Below are 24,077 nucleotides of genomic sequence, written 5' to 3'. Positions count from 1 at the left end.
CTGGTGTCGTGAAGAGCCACCTGTTATATGTGGGTTACTGTCAGGTCTTAGCTCTTGTTTTGGGTGGTGAGTTAGGGAATGCTTATGCCATTATTAAAAGTAAGTTAACTAAATAAAAGTAGGCTATGCATGGACCAGGATGGAAGTATCTCATGAACCAAGGATTAGGATTAATCCAATCCTGTGCACCTGGCCCAATGAAACAAAAATTAATAGAAAACAAGCCTATTCAAAAGGATGGTCTGAGATTTAGATTTTAGAACGTGCACGCTTTTTCTTACTAGTTCTTCCCCCCTCACTGCTCTTTTTACAAACCCCTTTTCTTCTCCATTTCAAGGGTAGGTTCATAAAGGTTCAGGAATCAGGTTAACCCCCTGCGTGGGCACCGAAGTCTCATCAGGGCAGTAGGAAGGTCTGGGCTACCTTGTATAAAGGGGACGGGGCATGAGCACTTGGACACAGCTGGTGTGGGTACTGGGTGACGATCTTATCCAAACTGGCTGGCGTTTTCGGCTGGACAGTGAGGACAAGAAAGGGAGACCCTGTCAAGCAGATCACTGCTACTCCAAGCCCTGGTTCTCACACTCACATCTCCCTGCTTCGGGGATGCGGGCATTTTTTATTTTGACATTTGTCTGCTCATCAGACATTCACTGGGCACCGAGCGAGATCCTCTTGCGTGCTCTGGGCCATGTGCTAGGCCCTCAGGGATACAGGACACATAGTGAGTGCCTTTTCTGGGTCACACATCATGCCAAGTGCTTTATACGTGTTCTCGCTCTTAACCCTCACAGCATCTTTCCTCTGCTGCTTTCCTTTGTTTGTGCTCTGGCCCTGCCTGATCCTATGTGTCAACTGTGCGTCCTCTGCACTGAGAGGCTACAGAACTGGGAATAATGCAAAGGCAATGGGCAGGCTGCTCTTGGTTGAAATCCCAGCATCCTCTCATTAAGCCTCAGGTTTCTCATCTGCCAAATGGGAATAAGAGCCCTTATCTCATAATAAGCATTCATAACAAGTATTTTTTATTTGTCACATAGTAAATGTTCAGCAAATGGTCTCTATTACTATTCTTTTTCTTGACAGTGGGATCTGCAAATATGATTTCTCTTGATATATTTCCATAGGACCCAATACCCGCTAACACGTTCAGTCCCTGCTTGTGAATGAAGGAGTGTGTGCCCTTTGAGAATGAGAACCCCCGTTCTACCACTCTTCTGACTTCTTTCTTGTCAGCCCCACAGCGGCTCTGGAACATGGCACCCACCCCTCTGGCCAGCATTTAACTGAGACGCCTGGACCCAGCACCATGGGGGGAAGGAAGGACCCCTGGTCTCCTGCTGACTCGCCAAAAGGAGAACCACCACTCAACCACCATGCCTTCCTTTGCCATCAGTCGCTTCCTGGATGGTCCTAAGAACATGGAGGCATCAGAAGCTCCTTCTCTTTGGGAATCAGGGCGTTGGACCAGCCTTCTCAGGAGGCAAGGACTGGGCACCAGCCAGAGACGGCAGTGACCCTGAGATCACCGCACAGACGGGCTCTCATTCCTGGCTTTCATGCCCAGCCCGCACTACCTCTCCCCCAGACCCTGTCATTTCCTTTCAGGAGCGATGGAAACGGGGCACAAGCTCCAGCGTGAAGGAAGGGGAGACAGGCACCTGGACTCCCACACTACCTCCCACTCCAGTTCCTTCCTGCACAGGTCTTGTGCGCTGAGAGTTGACCTTTCACCTTCCTGCCTCACAAGCCCCACCCCTCCTCAGTCAATCAAAGGATGAAGCACTGCTTGGCGTTGCCCTGGATTGGGGATGGTGTCCTGGGCCAGAGGCCATGCACTGGCTATGGGTTAGACAAGTCGCTTTTGCTCATGGAGCCTCAGGACCCTCATCTGTAAAATGGGATACGCTCACCCCCTCACAGGCCTGGTGTGAGGGTTAGCAATGATGTGTGCACCTATAAGACCATCTCAACACTGTAGCTATTACTATCACTACTCCACACTCTCGGCTGAGGCAGGCGCAAGGCCTGGAGGGTCCCAGCCCGGGACTCTCTTGTCAGAATGCGCTAAAAATAAGTCTTTTTCTTATCTCCTTAGCTTGGTCAGCAGACCCCAGAAAGCTGGCAGACCCCAGAAAATCTCTCCATGCCTGAACTGTGGACACCCCCCATGGATTCCATGTCCAGGGAGCAATTTAAGAGGCAAACAAAACAGGAAAAGCTGCTCAGAATTAACAACGGGCCAGATGGTAATGCTAGTTTGAAGCAATAAAACATGATAAATAGCTTCCTGCGGCAACTCCTGATCAATTTCAATATTTAATAATTCCACTGCCACCCCACCCCCTCGGCTGGCCCCTTCCCTGGGATCCTGCCACCACTCCCCGCATTCAACTCACAGAGCAAACACTCTTTACTTTCTGAAGGCGTCAGCAAAAGCTGTCTGCTCAACTGTCACATGAGTGCTCTGGCCCCCGAGATGGTAATTAATCTGCCTACCCTCCTATTGCCAGGGAAGCTGCGAGGGGCGCCCACTGTGGAGACGCACGGGAGCGCTCACCTTGTGGGTTCAACGAGTGTTGCTATTCCCCGAGGTCTGCTTTAGAATTAAAGCAAGGCTGGGAGCTGGTGGTCATCTTACTCTAGGACCAAGTAGTAGGACAAAGCAACCGAGAAGGGGCAGTGGCAGTGTGGAGTGAGGGCCTGACCCACCAGCCATGCCTCTGAGCCTCAGTTTCCCTCTCTGTACAGTGGAGCTAACCACACCTGTCTCCAGGAGGATTCTAGCCAGTGCTGCACAGGTAAAGGGCCCGGCAGAGGGCGTGGCACGTTGGAAACACCCGACAATGGATGGGCAGGTGGGAGCATCATTACCAACTGTGAAGCCAATCAGCAAACGCAGCCTGAGCACCGAGCCTGCAGGAAGGGCCTGCTGGTCCCTGTGTCAGGAGGCTGTGGCCCAGGGCAGACCACACGTGTGCGCGGGATCTGGCAGGGAGCATGTGCTGTCAGACGGCGCACCCCAGATTCTCCCTAAGGGGTGCCTACTAACAAGATTAACTGCCAACAAGGGCTCTAATGGCTTTCACGCCCCTGACACAGGAGGCCTCAGCACCTAGAGAGCAGGCATCGTTGGCACCATTTACAGGAGAAGAACGGGGATTAGGAGGTGAAATGGCTTTTCAAGTTTACATCCTAGAACAGGCAGAGTCAGTTCCAACCTGGATCTCCCAACCCCACTGCATGTCTTCGCCACCAAATCACAGGAGCAAGTTGCTCCCAGGTGCCCCTCCTCTGCGAGTCCCTTTCGGAGGGAAGCCGGTGCCAAGGGACCGGAGCTGCCAGGTGAGCTGAGCTGCAGTTTACTCATCTGTGAAATGAGCCCGGTGATACCTCCTGCACGGGGACACTTATTGAGGGGTACGCATGAAAGCACTTTGTAACTTTGTGATGAGCGGTACAAATGTCAGGTATGGTTATTATGACTTTGTAGAAAAACACCCTTTATAAGGAAAAAGATCAGAAACTCATCCACCTAAAGGTGGATCCTTCTAACTGAAGCCTCGACGCCATGTAACCTGGAGGCTCAAGTGGAAATGTCCGTGTGACCTTCAAGGCCTCAGCAGCCCCTGCAAACGCACATCCTCCCCTTCTCCCCTCCCTTCTCGCTCCAGCCCACCTAAGACACTTGGGGTTCCCAGAGCCTTTCACAGGCAGCACCCTGCCGGAGGCGGTCTGTCCCACCCTGTGCATCAGCGGATGGCATTCCTGGCTCTCCAGGACGTCTTCTGCGGGTGTCCCTTATTAGGAGCGCCCCCTGGGAGCCCCGAGAGCCTCTCCGTGCTTCCCTCCCACAGCTCATATCCCACGGCACTAGTATTGTGCTCTCATCTGCCTCCCATTCAACAGCACATTGTTTCAGGGTGAGAACCGAGCACTCTTCACTCTGGTCCATCCAGGGCCTGGCCCAGCATGTGTTCAGCGAGTGTGTGCAGAGGGAAGAATGAATGAACAGGTGACAGAGTATTCCCAGTATGAATAGAACCAAAGCCTTAAGCAAAAACAAGGGATTCTACTGGGGGAATTAGAATTTGGGTGGGCACAGCCTTGTGGCATACAGTGCCCCTGAACTCAAATTCAGCACAATCCCTCACGCTGTTGGAATAACCTTCCTCCTTCCCCCACCTTGACCCCGAAAGAGAAGGAATAGAAAATGTACTGAATTCCCGCGGGACATGGTGGAGGCCAGTCGCCAGGTACCTGAATCCCGCTGGTCCATGGTCATGGAGCTCCATCTCCTTGTGATGTCGATGTAGAGGATGTCCACAGCGGCCATGGACAAGCTGCTGCTGCTCAGCTTGCAATTCCTGCAAAAGACGGGAAGGACATGTCACTGCTGGGCCAAACCCGTCCTGTTCTGTCTTGTGTCCAGGCCTCTGCCTGGGCTGTGTCCCTACACGGTTTTCTCTAATTATATTCAGGTGCCTGGACGAGGCTGGTGCTCCTTATACGTCAGGCCTTCCCTTCCCAGGGCTGGAGCTAAGGAAGGGTACATGGCAGGGAATGGTGGGAGAGAAGGCTGGAAATGTAAGTTGAGGTTAGATCATGTGGGCTCCTGTATTAGCTAATTAGGGTTTTAATGGGCTGCAAAGAGCAGTCATCTGTAATGAAGTGTGCCCACCTGTCCCTACACATCCATGTAGGTTTCTGTCTGCTCTGCAGAGGAAATGGGGACTCCACATTCCAAAACACACCCTGCACGTGTCTTCCCCTTCCCCTCCGCTGGTCTCTGCAGAGGGAAGGAAAGCTGGGCCTGCAGTGCCGTGTTCTCTGGCCAGTGCCCCACAGCAGACAGAGGCATGCTCAGGTGACCCAATGATAACAACGCGTCACCAGCACCCGTGAAGGCGTCACTGCTGTGCAGAAGCGACCCCCCCCGCCCCCGCCAGGAAACACTCACCAGGAGAGTCCTGGGGCCAAATCTGCAGACGGGCTCGAGGCCTCTGCACTTCACCCATCTGTCTGTCACCCAGAGATTTTACGTGGCCCAAGTCAGCACTGTAAGCCAAGGCTCCCACGCCCTTGTGTGTGGGCTGAGGCAGCATCGCTGGGGACCCCTGATGCTCATTCCTGACTTTAGGGGAGTCACCAGGGAACACAGGAGGAGGGAGAGGGCAGGGCTCTGAGCTTCAGATGGCCCCTAGTTTAGGAGCAGAGAGGCCAAGAGAGCCAGGTTTTCAGTCTGATGTCAGCAATGGTGCGCCCTGTCCAAGTCACAGAGGGTGTTTAGAATCCTCCTCCTCCCCAATTGTGTCTTATTTGTTGGTGTGTTTTTTTGGTCTGGAAATGTGGGAGGCAGTCTGGCACACAAAAAAAGAGCACGATTTGGGCATTCGACAGACCAAGATAGAAATCCTGCGACTGTGGGTGATTTACTTAAACCTCCAAGCCTTTATTTGTTGTTCTCTAAATGAAGATAATACCCGCCCACATGGCTGATGTGAAGATGGGATGAGGAGCCGGCATGGTGCCTGGCACCTGCTTGGTCCACGATAACTCTTGGTTCCTTCCCCATCTCTTTCCTTTCTCCTCTCCTCCTCCAGAACTTGAACCAGCTCGGCCTGTGAGAGGTTGCCTGCGGCTGACCTTGTGGTGAGTGGCCCTGTCCAGTCTGGAGAAACGCTGCTGGCCAGTCAACATGTGGGTGCAGGGCTCAGCTCCCCTGGCCTGGCCTGTGCTGTGAGGAGAGTCCCAACACTGGCTGGATTTGCCTGAAAGTCCTGAAAGCCAGACCTCTCGGCCAGCTGTCCATTGGCCGAACTACATTCAATGCTGCTTTCAACTTTCCAAACATGTCCACATCCATCGCCCCCCAGGTAATGATAAAGGGGTTCTTTGCTTTTCCATTTATCATCATCCCTTGTGAGAATATCTCTCTTAGGAACCCGACAGGCCAGGGGTTGATTGGCAAGCAGGATTTGGGCATTTCAGCGGCCCCTCTCCAAACCCACACACATCCCTAACAAGGGTGCCGGAAGTGTGCCGGCAGGTGCCTGGACGTGGCTGGTGCTCCTTATACGCTAACACACACTCTGGCTTCTCCCCGCACCTCCCTTTCTTCCCCGCCAGCCCTGTGCATGTTTCTCAAGCCATCAATTCACATCCGCTTCCTCCTGGGCTGGCTCCATATTTCAATCACCAGTCACCGTGGCAGACTTCAAAGCACATCAGCGCACAGTTATTGAGCCCCAGTAACAACATGTCAGTGGACGCAGAGTTTGTCACGTCCCCGGTCACCACGATGACTATCTCTACTGGGTTCCCTGGGGCGGGGCTCGTCTCTCCCCAGGTATTCCAACACCCTGCACGGCTCCCTTCCAAAGCTTCATCAGGAACGCCACGGTTTTCTCTAATTATCATATCAGTGTCCGCTGGGCTCCCTGCTCCCCCCAGGACAGGAGTGCCGCTGCTTGCTCTGTGGGTTAATAGAGTAGAAAGAGTGAAACCGAACTGACCGCTGGTATGTAGTTATTTTTTTTCCTGACAGGTGGAAAATAGAAGTGTCGAACTTTTAGCAGGAGCCGTAATTTACCGAAAAGAATTCTCCACTTATCCCTTTTCCAAGGAAACTCGTTCTCCCTGGTGATGCCGGCAAGTACAGTTGATCGCAACATCTGCTGCGGGGACGGGAGGAATCCATGCTGGCTGCAGTGGGCAGGAAGTGCTTTAAAAGGATTTTGATTCTGTAGGCAATTTTGGGAGCACCATCTGCATGCCAGGCCTTTTCCTGCCCATTAGCTCTCTGGATCTTTACAACTACTCTACGAGGGAGGTATTCTTAGTCCCATTTCAGTGATGGGTAAGCTGAGACGCAGCCCGAAATTACACAGCTGGAATCCACATCAAGTCATCCCCTGGAGGATAGAGTGGTAGACTTGGGAGCTTTGAGGAGACGTGGGGGAGGTGGCCCAGCCATGGGCCCCAGGAAGAACCCAGGATGCAAGACACAAAGTCTCGGGGGCGGGAGGGGGAGGGGGGGACGGGAGAGGCAGGAAATCAGGAGACTCTAGAGAGCCCACGCTGGGAATCTTTGGGATATAAAGCTGGGACAATGACAGGGTCACTGGGATACAGGTCCTCCTAGATTCGTATCTGTGGCTATAACTTTCTCAATAGACATTCCAAAAGGGAAGGACTCTGGGGGTCAAGACTTTAGAATTAATTTTCATCCATCCATCCACTCAATGCAGACTTTATTTTGTGTCCACTACATGCAGGTAGTATTCTGGGCCCAGTAAGTGATGCAAAGCCGGGTCAGTCTCGGGTACCACTCTCGGAAGTGGAAGTGGCCTCGGAGCCTGGGGTAAAGATGAGAAGCCTTGGTAACCCTGAATCCTTAAGAACAGTTTCCCTTTTTGTCCTGGGATGCAGTTCTTCAAATGATTAAAGAATAAATTCTTCAGTAAAAGAGGAGTCCAAGCAATATGGTACCATGAGAAGCCAGAAAAATTCCTAAGAAAAGATGGGCTAGCAATGTACATGGAAAAAGTGAGCTGTACAGCCAAACGCACAGGATCCTGAACCTTGAACTTGCTGTGTGACCTTGAGCAAGTCACTGACACTCTCTGCATCTAAATTTCCTTATTTGTACAAGAATCAGGCTACTCACCATACGAAGCTGTTTTGAGGACTAGCTCAGTGCCTGGAACATGTGGGGAAGTGGCAAATACTCCCAGCCTTCCTCCATGATGCAGAACCAGCTTGAAGAGATGTTTTGTTTTTAGAATCAAAGGAATTTGGGCACAGATGATGGGAGAGAATCACAAATCATTCAAGTTCATTAGGATCCCAAGTATAGAAGGATTTGAAATGATCATCCCCATTTCCTTTCAACAACTACCGACACCTCATGGGAAATTTAGACGCCAACTTTTTCCACTCCATAAAATCCTATTTATAGAATTTCTTTTGTGTTCATCCTTCTCTGTGCAGAGAGGGAGCTTATTTTTACCTGGAGACATGTCTATAAGGTGGAAGCTAACAAATGATCAATATTTGTTTTAAAAAACACAAGCCACTATCTAAACACCTAGGGGGCGAGGGGAAGCAACTCTGGTTAATAATGCATATAGCATATTAAAGGCTATTGCAACCCCAGGTGTGGACTCTCACAATATTGCCAGAAAGAGGTCATCAGGGAAGAGGGGGATTTTCAAAGTCATGGAGGAGTTAATGACAGAGGAGAGGCAAGACTCCTTACGCTTCCCTTCTAGAACATTCTAACACACCATGTTGCCTCTCAGAAAATTACCCCCCCCCCCAGCTACCCATTATGAAGCCTATTTATATCTCCTTTTGAGAGAAGGGGGAAGAATGGGGGAAAAGAGAAAAACATTCTCTAATTTAAAAGGAGATCAGGATCAGAGACCACGGAGGGATGAGCGGGGATCTCCAAGCAGGACAGTCTGCACGAAGCAAAAATGCTCAGAGTGTGGGGCAGCCGCCTCCATTGTCTAGAAACCAGCCCAGTTGCGGCAAACTGTTTAGTTATCAGGCTCCAGAGATGGCAGTGCAGTGTGTGGGAACTGATGTCAAATCCTGATGGAGGACATGCTCGGAAACCGTGTTCTTAGTGAATTACACAGGACGCCCCCAAATTAGCAATCCAGGCGCAGGAAAACAACACAAATGCATTTCCCTCAAAGGAAGCTGTCACACTGAGGAGCCAGATCATTTCTATTTCTCAGAGAAAGAGAAGTCTCCACACCCCAGCAATTATTATGAAATAATAATAAAGAGGAGACAGAGAAAGAGGCACTTAATTCATGGTAATTTGTGCTACTCTTATGTGCCTCCCGAGGAGATGACAGGGAAAGCTGGTTAGACAGTTAAGTCTAGACAAGAAAACGACAGTTCGTTATTCCTCATTTCCTGGTGGAAGAGAAAAATAGGACATGGCCGGACCGGCATTAGCATAACTCACTCCTGAAACTGCTGATCTGTGCAGCACACTGTGAGCGATGGTCACTGGAAATAAATTCAGCGGAATGTTGGCTATTTTGTTCCCTCCAGTTCTGTTCGAGGAACGTGGAGAGAGAGTGGTGGTAGCGATGAAAGCCAAGGGCGGCCTCTGCCCTGTGTGGGCTCTGAACGGAGGCTCCGTCTGTCCGGCCAGCATGTGTCTCCCGAGCAGTGCTCCAGAGAAGGCACTTGGCTCAATTTGACGTATGGCATAAATATTATTAATTCATAATGAAGCGAAATTTAAACGAAGTACAAAGGAGAGAGAGAATAGTTGTTAGCAAGAGAAAATGCTTGTTGTTAAATTTAGCTGGCAAGGCCGAACATACTTAGATAAATCTGAAAGCAGAGGGTATTGTCTTTCATGATTAAGTTGCTGTTGGGATCTCTTGGTACATTTGAAAAAGGAAAAATCTATTAACAGCCGTGCAACGTTTTCTCCGTTTCTTCCTGCATCTTAATTACTCAGGACATTTGCTGCCGGGTGTGTGTGTGTGTGTGTGTGTGTGTGTGTGTGTGTGTGTGCTGGGAGGAGAGGGGGACAGGAGGGGGGGAGGTGGGGGTGGCTCACTGTCTGAGCCCGTCTGCTCTGCTGCCGCTCTCCCACCTGCAGACGTCACTATCCCACCTGCAGACATCAGCTCTCTTCTCACGGTCACTGTCCTCCCTCTAACACACACTAACACAGATGGGGAATGACGGCTGCAGGACCTAACAGTCTCCAACATCACAAATTCATTTTTTCATGCAAATGTCCTTAATTATAGAGAACAAAGGGATGGAAAAGCATAAAGCTGATCACACAGAGACAGATCTCTAGCGATATTTCTGACGTCACCCAGTTCCAGTCTGAGCGCATTGTAGGAATCTTCTTGGCGAGAACCATTCCCCATTGCTTTCTTTTCAGGGCAGCGTGTGGACACAGCAGTCCTCTTGCTGTGCTCCTGGCTTCTCACACCGGCGCTCACACACCCGTGCTCTCGAGGGCAGCCACGCTTTCAGTGAACCCCCATAAGGTTTAAAAGTTATTTTCTGAATGGCCAACATTGATATACATATATTGAGGTTCTACACAGAAACCAGTAGTTCTAGTTTCTCCCGAAAAATCACAAGCTGGGGGCTACTAGCCCAGGTCTTTCCTCCCCGTGGGTGCGCTCTCCAGGCTCCAGGCTGTCCTCCCCTCCTTCTTCCAGATCAGTCACTGCACTTGGGTGGCTTCCTGCCTGCTCCTGGAACCACCGGAGATTGTGATTCCTATGGTACACTAGCTTTTCTAATCCCCCCATCTTCCACTTTAGTTGAATTTTATTAGGAATAAAAAGGAAGCATTCAGTTTCCACCATCAATTTCGCCTGATGAGCAACCTTTCCTAATTTCTGAACACGAGCCACTCATGAACGCCATTCTCAGGCTCTCCCCGATGCCTGGACTGGGTAGGCCTCCTTCACTCGCAGGCAAACTCCGGCTTATAACAGCCCAAACCTGCCTCCTCTGGGGGGCCTGCCTTGATTCCACCAGGCAGAGGAAGGGTCCCCTCCTCTGTCCCCTATTCTGTCTGCTACCCCATGGCTCTGCCAAGGATTGCATTTAATGACTTGTTCCCTGTGTGCTGTCCGTTAGACTGAGAATCCCTGAGGGCAGGTGGGGTGCCATTATTTGTCTCTGATTGTCCTATGGCTACTGGGTGCTTGGGAGAAGTTGTTAGGTCAAACCAGACACTGTCCTTTCCCACACGAGGCTGAGACAGAGCAGGTCTCCCAGGGCCAGTCCCCTGCAGCGCCCAGGCTGTTGTCCACATAAAGCCGAGCCATCCCTCACTCTTGCGGGTCTTGAGTGGACCCTTCTGTGCAGTGGCACAGGGGCTGGGAAGGGTCCGGGAACCTCCGGCCTTAGCTCCAGAAGGTCTGAGCCCCCGGACGTGTCATGTGAGAGAAGACTGCACACCCTCATCACTCCCCTCTGTCCCTGCACACTCCACGGCACCTCAAGAGCCCTCATGACGTGGGGCCCCTGTCACTGAGCTGTTTCCCTAGGTCCCAGGCCACAGCAATCACAAAGGGGCAGAGAATGTTTACCTATTTTTCTCTTCCTCCTCCTCATAGTCACTATATTAGGACAGCGATATATACAGAAAAATTCTATTTCCCAGCTTCCCATGCAGATGGCAGTGGCCAAGAAGATAGATGAAATGGAAGTCATTGAATATAGCTTCTGGAAAGCTTTGGAAAGGGGTCTAATTCATTTAGCAAGAGGCGTTCATCCTCTTTTCTTCCTTCTTTCTGCCTGGAACTTGGCCATGATGGCTGGATTTTGAGCAGCCACCTTGTGACCACAAGGCAACTCTGAAGCTAGAAGCTCATGCTTAGGCGGGATGAGCAGAAAGACAGAAAGTGGGGTGCTAATCACTTTGTGGAGTCATTAACCAGCCCCAGAATCCCCCACTGCCAAACTTCCTGTTATATGACAGAAACTAATTGCACTATCTAAACCATTTATAGGTGGGTATCCATTACTGCACATCCAATGCAATTCCTAAGTGAGTCAGAGGGAGTGGTTATTTTCTCAGGGAAATAACAGGTGTCTGTTGACTTTCTTGAAAATTTCAACTGCCTACTAGAAATAATAATCAGATGCCCATTTAACAAACAGCTCCCCTGAACTGGGCACTGGGCCAGGTGTTTTATGATATATTACATCCCAACCTCATGATAACCTTGCAAGGCAGGAGAGATTGTTCCCATTTTACAGATGAGACTCAGAGGAGACAAGGGACTTGCCCAAAGTTACACAGTAATGCACTTGGCTTTGAAGCCAGCCAGATCCCAAAGCCTGTGCTTTTCCACTAGCTTTCCTTTTGCCCCTGAAACTAACACAAAACCCTTCTCAAAATCACCGAGCAAATACTACTTCAGGGTTACTGAAATGGCAAAAATTCTGCTGATACTGCCGTTTACCATTCTTTCAGAAACATCAGAGGGCTAGAGTAAAATTCCCTTAGAGAAAACTAGGACAAAAATGGTTCCTGAGTCAAGACTTCTAATTATTTGCTTTAGTGAATAAACCATGAAGGGTGTGACTTTGAGGAGCAAGGTAGAAATAGTAAAACCAACGATGAGAAAAACAATGGCAGCATCAATGCTGACAGTTTGTCTGAGGTGTACAACACACTGTGCTGGGGTACAGGGAGCTTCACCCCATTTGATAGGTCCATTGAGGTTCAGAGATGGTCATTCATTTGCCCAAGGGTTACACAGCTAGTACGTCCACGTGCTCCTGTATTGCCCCCAAGTGTCCCAGGTAAGAGGCAAATAACGAATAATCTAAAGAGATAAAGTGGCAATGGCTTATTTTGCAGGCGTCAGCAAAAATCTAGTTTTATCTTGAAAATCATGCAAAATTTGTATTATACTCTATAATATAACCTTGTTATCTTTATAATAGAGCAAACGTGTTAAATTATTTATTGACTGAATTATTTAACTTTTCTCTCCTGAAACTGACACTTTGGAAAGATGTACTTGTCTCTTGGCTGTGGCTTCATAAACGCTCCCCACACAGCCACATGCTGCTGGGAGAACATCAGCCCAGTTCAGGAAGCCCAGGTCTGTCTGAGTCCAGGGGGTAATGAATTACTTATATGTGGTTTAAGGACCTAGTTCAAGGTAGCACAGAATTGTTTTTTTACCACAACATAAGGTTGTGAATGCTGTCATACTCATAATATCCATTCATTCATTCATTCATTCATTCATTCAACAAAGACGACACTGGTCAGATCCAACCGTAGGGGGCCCTGACCCAGCACCATAACCCCCACCCCCCACCCAGGAGCAGTAGGGCAGATGGGACTGGCCTGAAGTGGGGCTGGACCCTACCCTGCCCACAGCCCAGGTCAGAAGGGCTGGTCTCACTGACCTTATGAAGGTACGGAAGCCTGTTGGTCCTAACTTCATTGTCCCCTTGATTCCCAGGAACCGGATAAACAAGTTTGCCATCCTGTCCACCAGGCGCAGGTAGTTGAACTGCTTGGCGTACTTGGGGAACACCTGCTTGAGGCAGATGGAGGGCAGGTGGGTCTCAGGCTTGGGGTTGCCTTCCGAGGCGATGGCCAGATCATTGTTGGAAGGATCTTCCTTTCCCGCTGGTGGGTTCTCCAGTTGCTGAGACCTGAAGCACAAAAGGGATTAACGATTGAACCCATTGGAGCGGGCTTTACAGCACAGAGAGACTTTCTCTTGCATAATCTTTCCTTTAGATTTATAGCAACCTTGGGAGGTGGGTATTGTCGCCATTTTTACTGTAAAGACCAGAGAACTGACTTCAGAGAAGCGACCTGCCCACACTCACAGAGCCAGTCCATGCCAAAGCCAGGATTCAGACCCAGGACAGGCCTGCACTGGAAACTTATGCTTCCCTCGTCCTACCATCCCGGTTTCCCAATAGGACAACTTCCTTGACTATATGTACTCAGGATTCAAGAGAATAATCTATTATGAAACAGTCTGGATTTGATTTTTAAACTCTTACTTATGGGTAGTAATTGAATAATTAAGAAATATAAAAATCTCATTGAGGGTTGGCAAGAAGCCATAGGCACGGTTAAATGAACAATTTGCAAAGATACATCAGTTATCTGTTTCTAGGAATAGGCACAATTATATTTTCAGGCTTAACTATTTTCTTATTTGGAACTCATACAAAAAATGCTTATATTACTGTGATTCCTTAGTCAGGATGTTGTATGAAATTATTCTGATATTCAAGAAAATTCAACAGTGTTCTGGGGATACAAATGCTCCCTCCTGCAAAGGGGAGCAGCCCAAGTTACCAGGGGGCGCAACTTTCCGGCAGCCAAACTGGCTTTATCCTCATCTCCTTCAACTGGAGACACGAAGTAAAAGCCAGGTGGTTCCTTCTCAGATGAAATGAAATGTTCTCCTATTAAGGTTACAGGAAGAAAGATGTGAAAAGGCAAACGGCACTGTTGCTGGAAGTTAGCGCTTAAGTTACTGGATAAGTGGCAATCACCAACTTTATAAGCGCTCATTAAGTTGTTGTTAAAGGGAAGATTGGGAAATGTACGGTGTGAATTCACTTAGTGACCAGGAAAACAGCTCAGAAAAAGTGCCAATCGACACAACTGTGCCACCTGCACGCTCTCGTGTGCTCTTCACGCAGCCCTGTGAGGTAGTCTGTGGTTATTGTACCCCTGTTCCAGATGGAGACATTGAGGCGCAGCAGGGTGGGGCACCTCTGAGCCCTGGCTGGCCCCGAGTCGTAAACCCGTGCTTCTCACCAGTGCTCACTCCGTTTTGCCATCATTACTCTGCAGCACATCACATGCACGTCGGGGCTTACAAAACCCTAAGTACTGCTATTTATTGTTTGCTTTAAATCGTTTTTATGGGCTCTAATAGTAATTCATGCCCTTTGTAGACAACTTGAGAAATGTGTTACGGAATCAAAACCATTTGTAACCCCACGAGTCAGGGATGAACTGTGTTAACGGTTTGATTTATCTGTAAAGTTAGGATCACATGACACGCAGTTAAAATCTTTCTACTTGCACGCTGTAAGTATCTTCCTGTGGCACTGAACATGTTTTCAGGAGCTCAATTTCTCATGGACACGCAATGTTCTGTATTGTGCCTGAACCATCACTGAGCTAAGGAGTGAGTGTCTGCATGGCCTGTCTTTGAACAGTCAGGTGACCTAAGTGATGTGCTCCCTCAGAAACAACACGTGTGACTAGACGCAGCCTTGGAGTCATTCTGTCCAATGACGTCATCGATTGCCTTTTATTATGGTCTAATGTACATAACATGCACTCGCCATTTTGAAGTATTTTGAAGTGTATGACCCAATGGCATCTAGTACCTTCACAATGTTACAAAACCCTCTCTAGTTCCAGAACAGTCTCACAATGATGTCATTTTAGAGAAAAAACCTTAATCCTAGGTAGACATCAGTACCAACGGGCCATTTAGTCAGCAGGCCCTCCAGCGTGGTGGCCTTAGCTCGGTTGTCCTGGTGATGGGGACCTCTCAGGTCTTCCCGATGGCATGTCAGAGGATGTCTCCCTCCAGGGTCTACAGCCTGCATCCCACCTGCCCCCAGAGCCACACAGCCTTTCACATTTCTCTCAAGGGTTGCAGCACTTAGCGGGTGGATGACCACCATTCCCTTCCTTCCTGCATCCCAATTAACAACCTCAAGATGAAAAGGGCCTCCCAAGCCACAGAAGCCATTTTCCTGGACTCAAAACCACAAATTCAGGGGGAAGGGTTTTATTTGACTGGAAGAAGGTAGTAAAGATATAGCTGATATATAAGAGGAAATAAAACAATGAGAAATAGTATCTTTGCTGGAGATAATTTCAGTTATCACATTGAGATCCAGGTTATCACAAATACTATAAAATCCTGTTTTTACTTAATAGCACTTTAATGGAAATGTCGGGCTTATGAAATAGAAGTGACTAGTAAAAAAATATAAATCCAGTTTACTAGTCCTTTGGGGTAGTTTTTTAAAATTGAATTTGGTGTATCCTTGATTCATTAAAATAGGGGAAAGCATCCCAGAATGGTTTATTATCGTTTTTCAAATAAAATGGAATTATTTTTATTAAAACTCTTGTGAAAAAGCACCTAATCTCTATTTTGCCTGGCAAGCCAACTGTCAAAAATCACCAGTATTTACTGGGGACCTGCTATATATATTTCAAGCATTGTGCCAAGCAACATATCATTTCATTTGCCCCTCATAACAGTTCTATGAGGTAGGTAGAAACTGGTCCCATTTTACAGATTAGGAATCTGAGGCCCAGAGAACCTGAATACATGCCCAACGTCACAAATCAATAGTGGGATCAGAAGTTATACTCAGGACTGTCTCACTAAACACTCTATGTTTAGTTCACTATATAATTCTTATGCTAATAATTTGATTGAAATCAAAGCAAAGACTTTTCTTCTTCTGTATAAGCCATATATATTCCCAGAAATTAACAACAGAGAAAGGCAGACAAAGCAAGGTAAAGTTGCCGATTCAGAGAAGGCGCTCGAATTCTCTCAGAGAAATACTTTCCATTTTTAGTTAGGCATCCCTTCGACAATTTATTCATTCATGAGTCACTTCCCAAGCACTTACCTGTCCCTGGGGCCTGGGACACACAGGTGAGGTGCGCACAGTCCAGAAGCACTTGACCCAGTGGGGAAAGACAAGCCCCATCCATAGCAATCGTTGAGGAGGTGGAGGTGGCCACGTGAGTGTCCAGAGTTGGGGCCCAGAGCATGTGGAAAGAGCAGGTTTGCTGGGTCTCAGCAGGAGGCGGTATGCCTGAAGAGAAACAGGTGGGCATATGACCTGAAAGCCCATGTGGGCCTGGGTCTCATGGGATCTGGAATGTCAGACAAGGGGGCTTGGGTTTGGTGGGTTTGGGGGAGAGAAGTGCGGTGAAGACGAAGGAATCTGAATCTGTCAGCGGGATTGACCCTGATCGGGGATGGGTGATGCCAGGAAGCTACTGGAACATCCAAGTCAATGATTCCGAAAGCACGGGCGGTCCCTGGACCAGCAGCATCAGCATCACCCGGGAGCTTGTTGGAAATGCACATTCTTGGCTCCACCCCAGCCCTGTGGACTCAGAACCTGTGAGCGAGTGGGCAATCTGTTTTAGTAAGCCCTGACCTGATGCTGATGCCGGCTAAAGTCTAGCTGAAAGGTGACTGAAATGCTTGACCATGGGGACAGAATGCCCTGGCTCCTGTTCCCGGCGATCCTGTGATCCAGCAGGAGAGCCTGGTGGGCAGTGGCGCTGCACTGGCCAAGGGAGGTAAGCGGGCTTCCTCCCCCGAAATTTGGCCGAGACCTGTCCCCACAGTCACTTGGAATTTCAAATGCACGTTGGCATTCTTGAGGAAACTGCTAGCTATGTGTGGCAGACGTCCCTTAAATTAGCTCAGCAGCTAATTTAAAGAGTTGGAGGATGAAGGCACTAAAAATAAACATAACTACCATGTCGTCCAGCTCTGTCACTTGATAAATGTCTGCCATCACCGAGGCCCCATTTGCTTGATGGTGATGCTATGCTATTTGAAGAGAAGGCGACAGACTACAGAATGGGTGAGGCATGTGTTTCCAAACTGATGAGGAAAAAGTCTGAATGAGAGATCTTTGTCTGACGTTCAAGTCCCTAGAAGACCTAGACCCACACTGGGTCTGTTCCCACCTGCTCCCCTTCATCCGCTGGCCTCTGAACGCTTGCCTGGCCACTTCCAACTCACTTGGCCACTTTCTTCCATGGCATCATGTAACACCAACAGGGACACACAGTGTTGACGGTACTGGCAGCACCTATTATGTGCCAGGAACTGTCATTAAAAACAATTAATCTTATGAAATCTTATGAAGGGGTGTTATCATCACTCCCATTTTACAGATGAGGAAGCCAAGGCACAAAGATGCAAACTAAACAACTTGTGGATCAGGAACAGAAACCCAGGAGGCAGAGTTCCTTATTTCTAACTACTGCACGATGCTGCTTCCATGCACGGGAGTAACCAGGCACTGAGCACCTGAGGGCCAGGTGGGTTACCTGTCACATCTCCTTTGACCCTGGCAATGAGCCTATAGATTAGGTACAGTACGTGGCCCCATTGGCCCTATTTCTCCTGATGAGAAAAAAATCAGCTTCAGAGAGGTTAAACCACTTTCCAAAGTATGCTCCGCTACTAAATGGCTGAGCATGAGGATTTGACCTGGATCTATTCGAGTTCAAAGCCCAGGTGCTTTCCACTCTTACCACACTACAACTCATCCTAGTTACACAACTTCTCTGAACTCCTTTTCTCCTCCCCTACAGAAGTCTCTGACTTATGGGGTGGTGTGAGGCTTACAAGGGAGAGTGGCTGGGAGGGTGCTGAGCCTAAGCCCAGCACACAACTGTTTAGGACAAAGCACAGCCTTTCTAGAAAGCACCCAGAGGCGTTTGCTCAGAGGCTTGTAACTGACCTCCATGTGATGACCTGGGAGGGACCCGCACTTGTCTGGGCGGGGCTGTTCCACTGATTGCCAAACAAATCAGCTCTGGGCTCACATAAATCACTGACGCACAGTTTGTCGCGTGTGAATTAACGACGGGCCAGCAGCAGCAGCAGCAGGCCAGGTCTCTGTCCCTGCTCGGGATGAATCCCCAGAGCTGCCTGACCCGGGATCTGCAGGAACATCTTCCTGCCAGGCCAGGCAATGCATGAACACAAGGACACTCTCGAGGGCTTACTCTATGGCCACCGTTCCCACAACCAGAAATCACACTACTGTGGAGCTGGGAGGGCCTTCAGGGCTCATGGGGCCCAGTCCTCTCATTTTCTGGATGAAGGAATTGACGACTCATTTTTCAAAGACCTCCCATATGCTGCTTTTCTAACAGGGCTCTGCTCTGCCCTCTGCCCAGAGCGGGTGTCTCCGCCTCATCCCTCTTGCTCTTTGTCTCAGAGCTCGGGCAGTTAGTGAGCTGTAGCGTCTCACAGACCAGGGAGGGGTGCTGCCAGGTGGTCCGAGGGAGAGGCAGGGGGTACTCAGGCTCCGTAGCAGATCCCAGCTCTGCACTCTCCACCTGGGTGACCTTGGGCAAGTCAGATAGCCTCACCGCTTCAGTTTCCTCTCATGTAGACCGGGAATAATAATGGTACTAACCTTCAGAACTGATGTAATTACAGAGCAAAGGAATGCATGGTGCTTAGCACAGCCTCAATACCTGTGAGACACCTTGATTAGATTCACCACATCTTTATCTCCCCTGTGCCATCATCACGAGAGGCCCCCAGTCCAGTCACCAGCCTCCAAGGGAACTCAGGAAAGTATGGAGTTTCTTTAACCAATTTCCGACATTCTGCCCCACCCCAGCCCACGTAACTGGACACCAGACGGTGGCCCTGTTCCTCTAGGCCACCTGGGGAATCTCACCGCAGACTGCCTAAGCTCGGACTGCACCTGCCTCTTGTCCCAACCTAACTAAAGCCCCACATGAGTCCCATTTTCTCAAGCCCCACTAGAATTCTGCCCCTTATCTGATACCCTGGCTCTCTACTGAGGGATACTGATGTCACAAAACAACGCCACAAAGTAATTGCCTCTCTCCACATACAGAGCAAGTTGAACTGTGGGCTTAGAGGGGGCACTAGCAGTGACCTCATTTTTCTTTATGGGGAAGTCGAAGCAATGCCACTTGCTTAAGGTGGTGGCAAAGGCAGGCCCACTTCTCCTGATTCCTTGTCCAGAGCCTTAAGAAAATTAAAAAAAAAAAAAAAAAAAGGAGAAAACTACATCACAATTGGGCTGAAATGCCAGAGAGGCTGGAACTCTGGCACTGAGGGAGAAGCTCCAGGCTCTCCCAGCCACTCCGGCAGGCAGGGCCCAGAATTCTTTTGCCCCAAAGGGTTGCCGAGTCCCTCTCAGCCCTTTGAGTACACCACCCCTGTCTCTCTGTGGACGATTAGGCTCGTGCTAGCTTCTTACAGAAGCCGGAGAAGGATGTTTCAAACTCTGAGCCTTGTCTGTGCTGGCTGCCCAGGGCCCCACTGGGCAGGCACGTCTGGTCACTGCCTGCTTACTGCCCTGTCTTCCACATTGCACACCCCTCCCGCCTCTCTTAAATGCTCGTTCCCAATTTCCCCTTGAAAAACGCTCTTCTTTCCCATCTTAGATTCTGTGCCACCTTTTCCAAAAAGCTTCCCAAAGCTATTGGAGATAGAATCAACCATCCCTTTCTAGACAACCTTCCAGATTTGTACATCATCATCATCATCATCATCATCATCATCATCATCATCTTTTCTTCACAGTCATTATCACGACTGAAAGGGTGATCTGTGCAACTGTTTGATGCCTGTTTCTTTTACTAGATTGACAGCTGGGAGGGCAGGCGGTGCTCTCATTTATTATGACTGCATTTATAGCCTCAATACATTCCTGGCACATAGTAGGTGCTCAGAATATCTGGCAGTAAATATAGTAACTGTTTCAATGAGTTCTCATGACAATTCAATTAATTAGACACAATAATTGGCTCAGGTTCACGTTGGAGGACACTGAAGCTGGGAGAGTTTAAGTGGCCTGCCTAAGTGATAAGCTGGGACTGAAACCGGTGGCTGTCTCCAGAGACCACATTTTAACCCCTACACTACCACAGCCCTCTTCTTCTGGCTTCCAGAATGAATCTTTCTTCCTCTTTTTCTCTCCGATTACTGGGAAGACCTGTCTATCTCTGGAGAACAGCAAGGCACTATGTGACAACCATAATCAGTGGTTGTATTAGCCTCTCTTTTACAACCTCCAAAATTAGCAGAGAAGGCCAACTTGGGCTTTCATTGTCTAGTTCTGCTAATGAAGGGATCCTTTTAATTACATGCTTAGTGTCTATCTGCAAAACAAAGCGTTTTAGTGTTTAAACACAGTTCTGTACCAAAGTCTAGAGCTATGTGAATACAGACAATAGGAGGAAAACCATGTGTAGAAGTTATTTTTTGTCGAGACTGTAATTCTTTTTGGCATTCAATTTCTTCTAAACCCAGTTCATTTTCTATAGGGATCCTAATTCTCCTTTGTATACTGTGTGCCCAGTGATGAGGATCCAGGCATTCAGTAGGCGTGTCTCACATCAAATATCCTTCCCTCTCAGATTTCAGATGAAATGGTGGCTTTGTGAATTTCACTTGCTACTGATTTGCCCTGAAGGTGCTCCCCACCAAGGGAGTCCAGTGCGTCCTGCCGGTCAACCCTGCATTCCAGGTGTTGAATGCACAACCATCTTCGCTGGATTGTGTCCCAGAGGCTCGTGGCATTTGCATCCCACTTTCCAAGGCAATTTTGTGTGTCTTTCTGTATGGGATTTGCACTAGTGAGTGAGGACCATGGAGCTGATCCCACAGACTGTCTGAGGCAATGCAGCCCTGACTTTGCATTTGCACTTGGTCAGGGGGAAAGGAGAGTAACTCTTACTGAGCCCCTCCTATGGGCCAGGAACTCTCCAATACATTAATTATCCTGGTTAGGCCACACTGAGACCCTAAGAGGGAAATACGGTATTAACCTACGCTCTGGAGCCAGCTTGTCTGGGTTGGAATCCTGTCCCTAACAAGCTGGGGACCTTGGAAAGGGTCTTAACCTACTAGTGTCTTAGTGTCTTTATCTGTGTCATGGGGATAATAATTCTACCCCTGTCACAGCAGTGCTGTGAGAATTAAATGGGTGAATACACACAGAGCATTTAGATCCACACCTGGCATGCGGTAAGCACTCAATACGGGGTAGATGTTACCAAAGCTAAAGTCAGGTTAAATGAAGTACCCAAGGTCACACACCTAACGGTATCATGTGGTAACCTGGGTCTGTCTGACTTGTGTGACCCTGTTTTTTCTAGGCTTCAATCGAGGTTAGGGAAATCCTAGGGGGTCCTCTGCTGGCCCCCCACTAGGAGACTACAATCACAGCCTTCACCCTGGGAGCATGACCTACAGGAAGTCACTCTGCACACCCTATTCCCGCCTGACCTCAGTGTGAGCACACTGGTTTCTGTCTCTACTGCTCCAAACACACTGGTCTCTCAGAGTTGACCATGGATCCCCTGATTGCCATCGACCTTGATCTTTTTCCAGCTCAGCTCTTCACAGCATCTGATGCAGTTGGCCACTCTTTCTGAATGCATCTGTGCCCATGCATTCTCCTAGTTTTCCTGTTCTCTGCTCCTCCTCTGAGGGCCCTTACTGGTGGGTGGTGCCTAAGCCTGTCCTTGACCTGCTTCCTGCCCTGCATAGCCTCCCGGGGCCACCTCATTCACACACAGAGATGACTCCAAGGTCCCCTCGCGGCCTGGCTGCCTATGTCCTGCTCACTCCTTTGCCCACAGCCAGGTCCAAATCCTGCTCGTCCTTGCAAAGCTCACTTCAAATGCCAGGACAGGCCACCCCTGATCCCTCCCACCCAGAAATACACTCTTCCAATTTCCCACAGCACTTCCTTTCTTGTGGAATCTGTCATTTTCTAAACTTACATTATGGCCACTGAAGCCCGTGGCTTCTTTCTCCCATAGACAGCGCGTTTGAAGAAAATAAATCCATTTTTGCTCCCCTCATAGTATTCCCCACTTACTAGTAACAGGTGATGCAAAAGCAGATGTGCTGAGAAACGACTGTGTAAGATACGTATTCTTCAGGACAAATAAATGAGGAAAGGCAAGAAAACAGACAGGGTAATCTCTGGGTGTCACTTTCAGCTTAAGGTTCTATAAAGACATTGCTTAGCGTAATAATACAACCAAAGTAATTTATGGTAATAAGAATAATAGTCAACCTGGGTCCACTCTGTACTAAGTGAATGGCCTCGGGGAAGTCGCACTATTGCTCAGCCTGCTTCTCTTCTGTAAAACTGGACGCAATGGGATGACATAAAACAAGAGGCAGGCATCCTGGCTGGAGTGCTAGAGAAATGGTAGTTATCACTCACTTGACACATTTATAGCATACCCTCCTCAAAAATCAGGGCCATCGGGTCAGCGCAAGCCCAACATCCTCCAGGAAGATTTAACTGCCTCCTCCAGTCCACAACGTTCTTTTCCTTCGAGAACTTTGATCCTAACAAAATTAGGTTTTAAAAAAATGCAGCTAATAAATTAGGCATGCATATTAGCAATCAGGTCCAGAGAGCAAGTCGAACTTTTTTCTTCATGCAATTTGAATTCCCCTAACAGAGTTGTTGTCAAAATCCATTAAAGTATTTAATTTCACTTGTCATTGCACAATTCCCCAAGCAGACATCCAGACAGTTCACAGAGCTGTTTCTCACAGAAGTACTAAATGTTTAGTTATCATGGTACATCTTTTCAGTGATGTCTCCCTGATGGCTCGAGAGACTCTCAGAGATTGCTTAAGTTCAAGTATAAGGTTAGGGCAGGGAGGCAGAGTTGTAGCGATTACACATCAAGTAGGCCTGGGTTTTAGCACCAATGCTGCCAGTTACTAGCTGAGTGTCCTTGGGGAAGGTACTCAACTGCTCTGAGCATCAGTTTCCTCATTTGGAAATTGGTGCACAGGGTTTTAGTGAGCATTAAATGGAACACCAAATGTAAAGAAATGTGAAGAATGCCAGATATATCATTGGTCCTCAATACGAGACAGCTTAAACATCTCCGAGATCGGGGTCTAGAGACTACTGCACACTCGCTACTCCCTCAAGGGACAGCTTTAATGAGCAGTGCATTTATTGGGACAACAGTGGCCAGAATCACCCAGTCCTGACACTTCCTTCTTTCACAGCAGCCTCTCCAAGCACCATTCAGACACATGAATATCCCACTTGACCAACTCACCTGGTGGGAATACAAGGTCTCCATGCCAGTGTGCATGTGGTGGGGACCCCCTCTCCCAGAAAGAAAACAAAAGTGAGTCTGTCATCTGGTTTCCCTACTAATGAACAGCGAGCTGAAGTCAGAGCTGGCCTCTGTTGGTGGTCATGGCAACGCTGACTGACCTACCCTGTCCTGCAGGGGAGCAAGGGGGACATTTGGGAGGTGGCGGAGGGGGGATGAAGGGCCAGGTTCATGAGAGAAATACTCTCATCTGTTTAAAAAAACTGCTGGCAAAAGTACACCCCTCGCCAGGGAATGGAGGAATTCCAGTTTTTATCCTGTAGACCTTTGGTGATAACTGGATGTAGAGGCTACCAGAAAGGCCAGTTCAAACCTGGTGAATGAGCAGATGTAGACTCCTCAGCAGAGAGAGGGAAAGCGCCTTTTGTGCCTTGTGTCATGCTCAGCATTTGGAGAACGGCGGCCTCGCGCCTGCATGGGTGCCTCTTGCTACAGTGCAGTGCCCAGTCTATGTTTCCCATCTGTGGTCTAATGCAGCTGGGGAAGAATAAAGCAGTGTGCCCATTTTGCAGGCAAGAAAACTGAGTGCTACGACCACAAACTGGTGAGGACTGACCCTTTCCTTTTCTCTTTCCTGATTAGCGTCTGCCTCCCCAAAGGCTCCATCCGTGACAGTGCTTCAATTCTTCCC

At 48.8% G+C, this 24,077-nt stretch overlaps 1 protein-coding gene across 1 annotated transcript in view; it reads right to left on the bottom strand.

Moving 5' to 3' along the window:
- Positions 1-24,077, bottom strand: part of TTLL11 (tubulin tyrosine ligase like 11) — a 183,152-nt gene that overhangs the window by 19,336 nt on the left and 139,739 nt on the right. The window contains exons 7-8 of the mRNA XM_054727447.1: positions 12,937-13,188; positions 4,261-4,367 (exon numbers count right to left, since the gene is read on the bottom strand). Of these exons, the coding sequence (XP_054583422.1) occupies positions 4,261-4,367; positions 12,937-13,188 (359 nt within the window). The remainder of the gene's footprint in view (positions 1-4,260; positions 4,368-12,936; positions 13,189-24,077) is intronic.

The sequence above is a fragment of the Eptesicus fuscus genome, chromosome 15 (genome assembly GCF_027574615.1).
Source record: "Eptesicus fuscus isolate TK198812 chromosome 15, DD_ASM_mEF_20220401, whole genome shotgun sequence".
NCBI lineage: Eukaryota > Metazoa > Chordata > Mammalia > Chiroptera > Vespertilionidae > Eptesicus > Eptesicus fuscus.
Note: the sequence above shows the minus strand (reverse complement) of the source record. Positions and strands in the feature narration are given on the sequence as shown.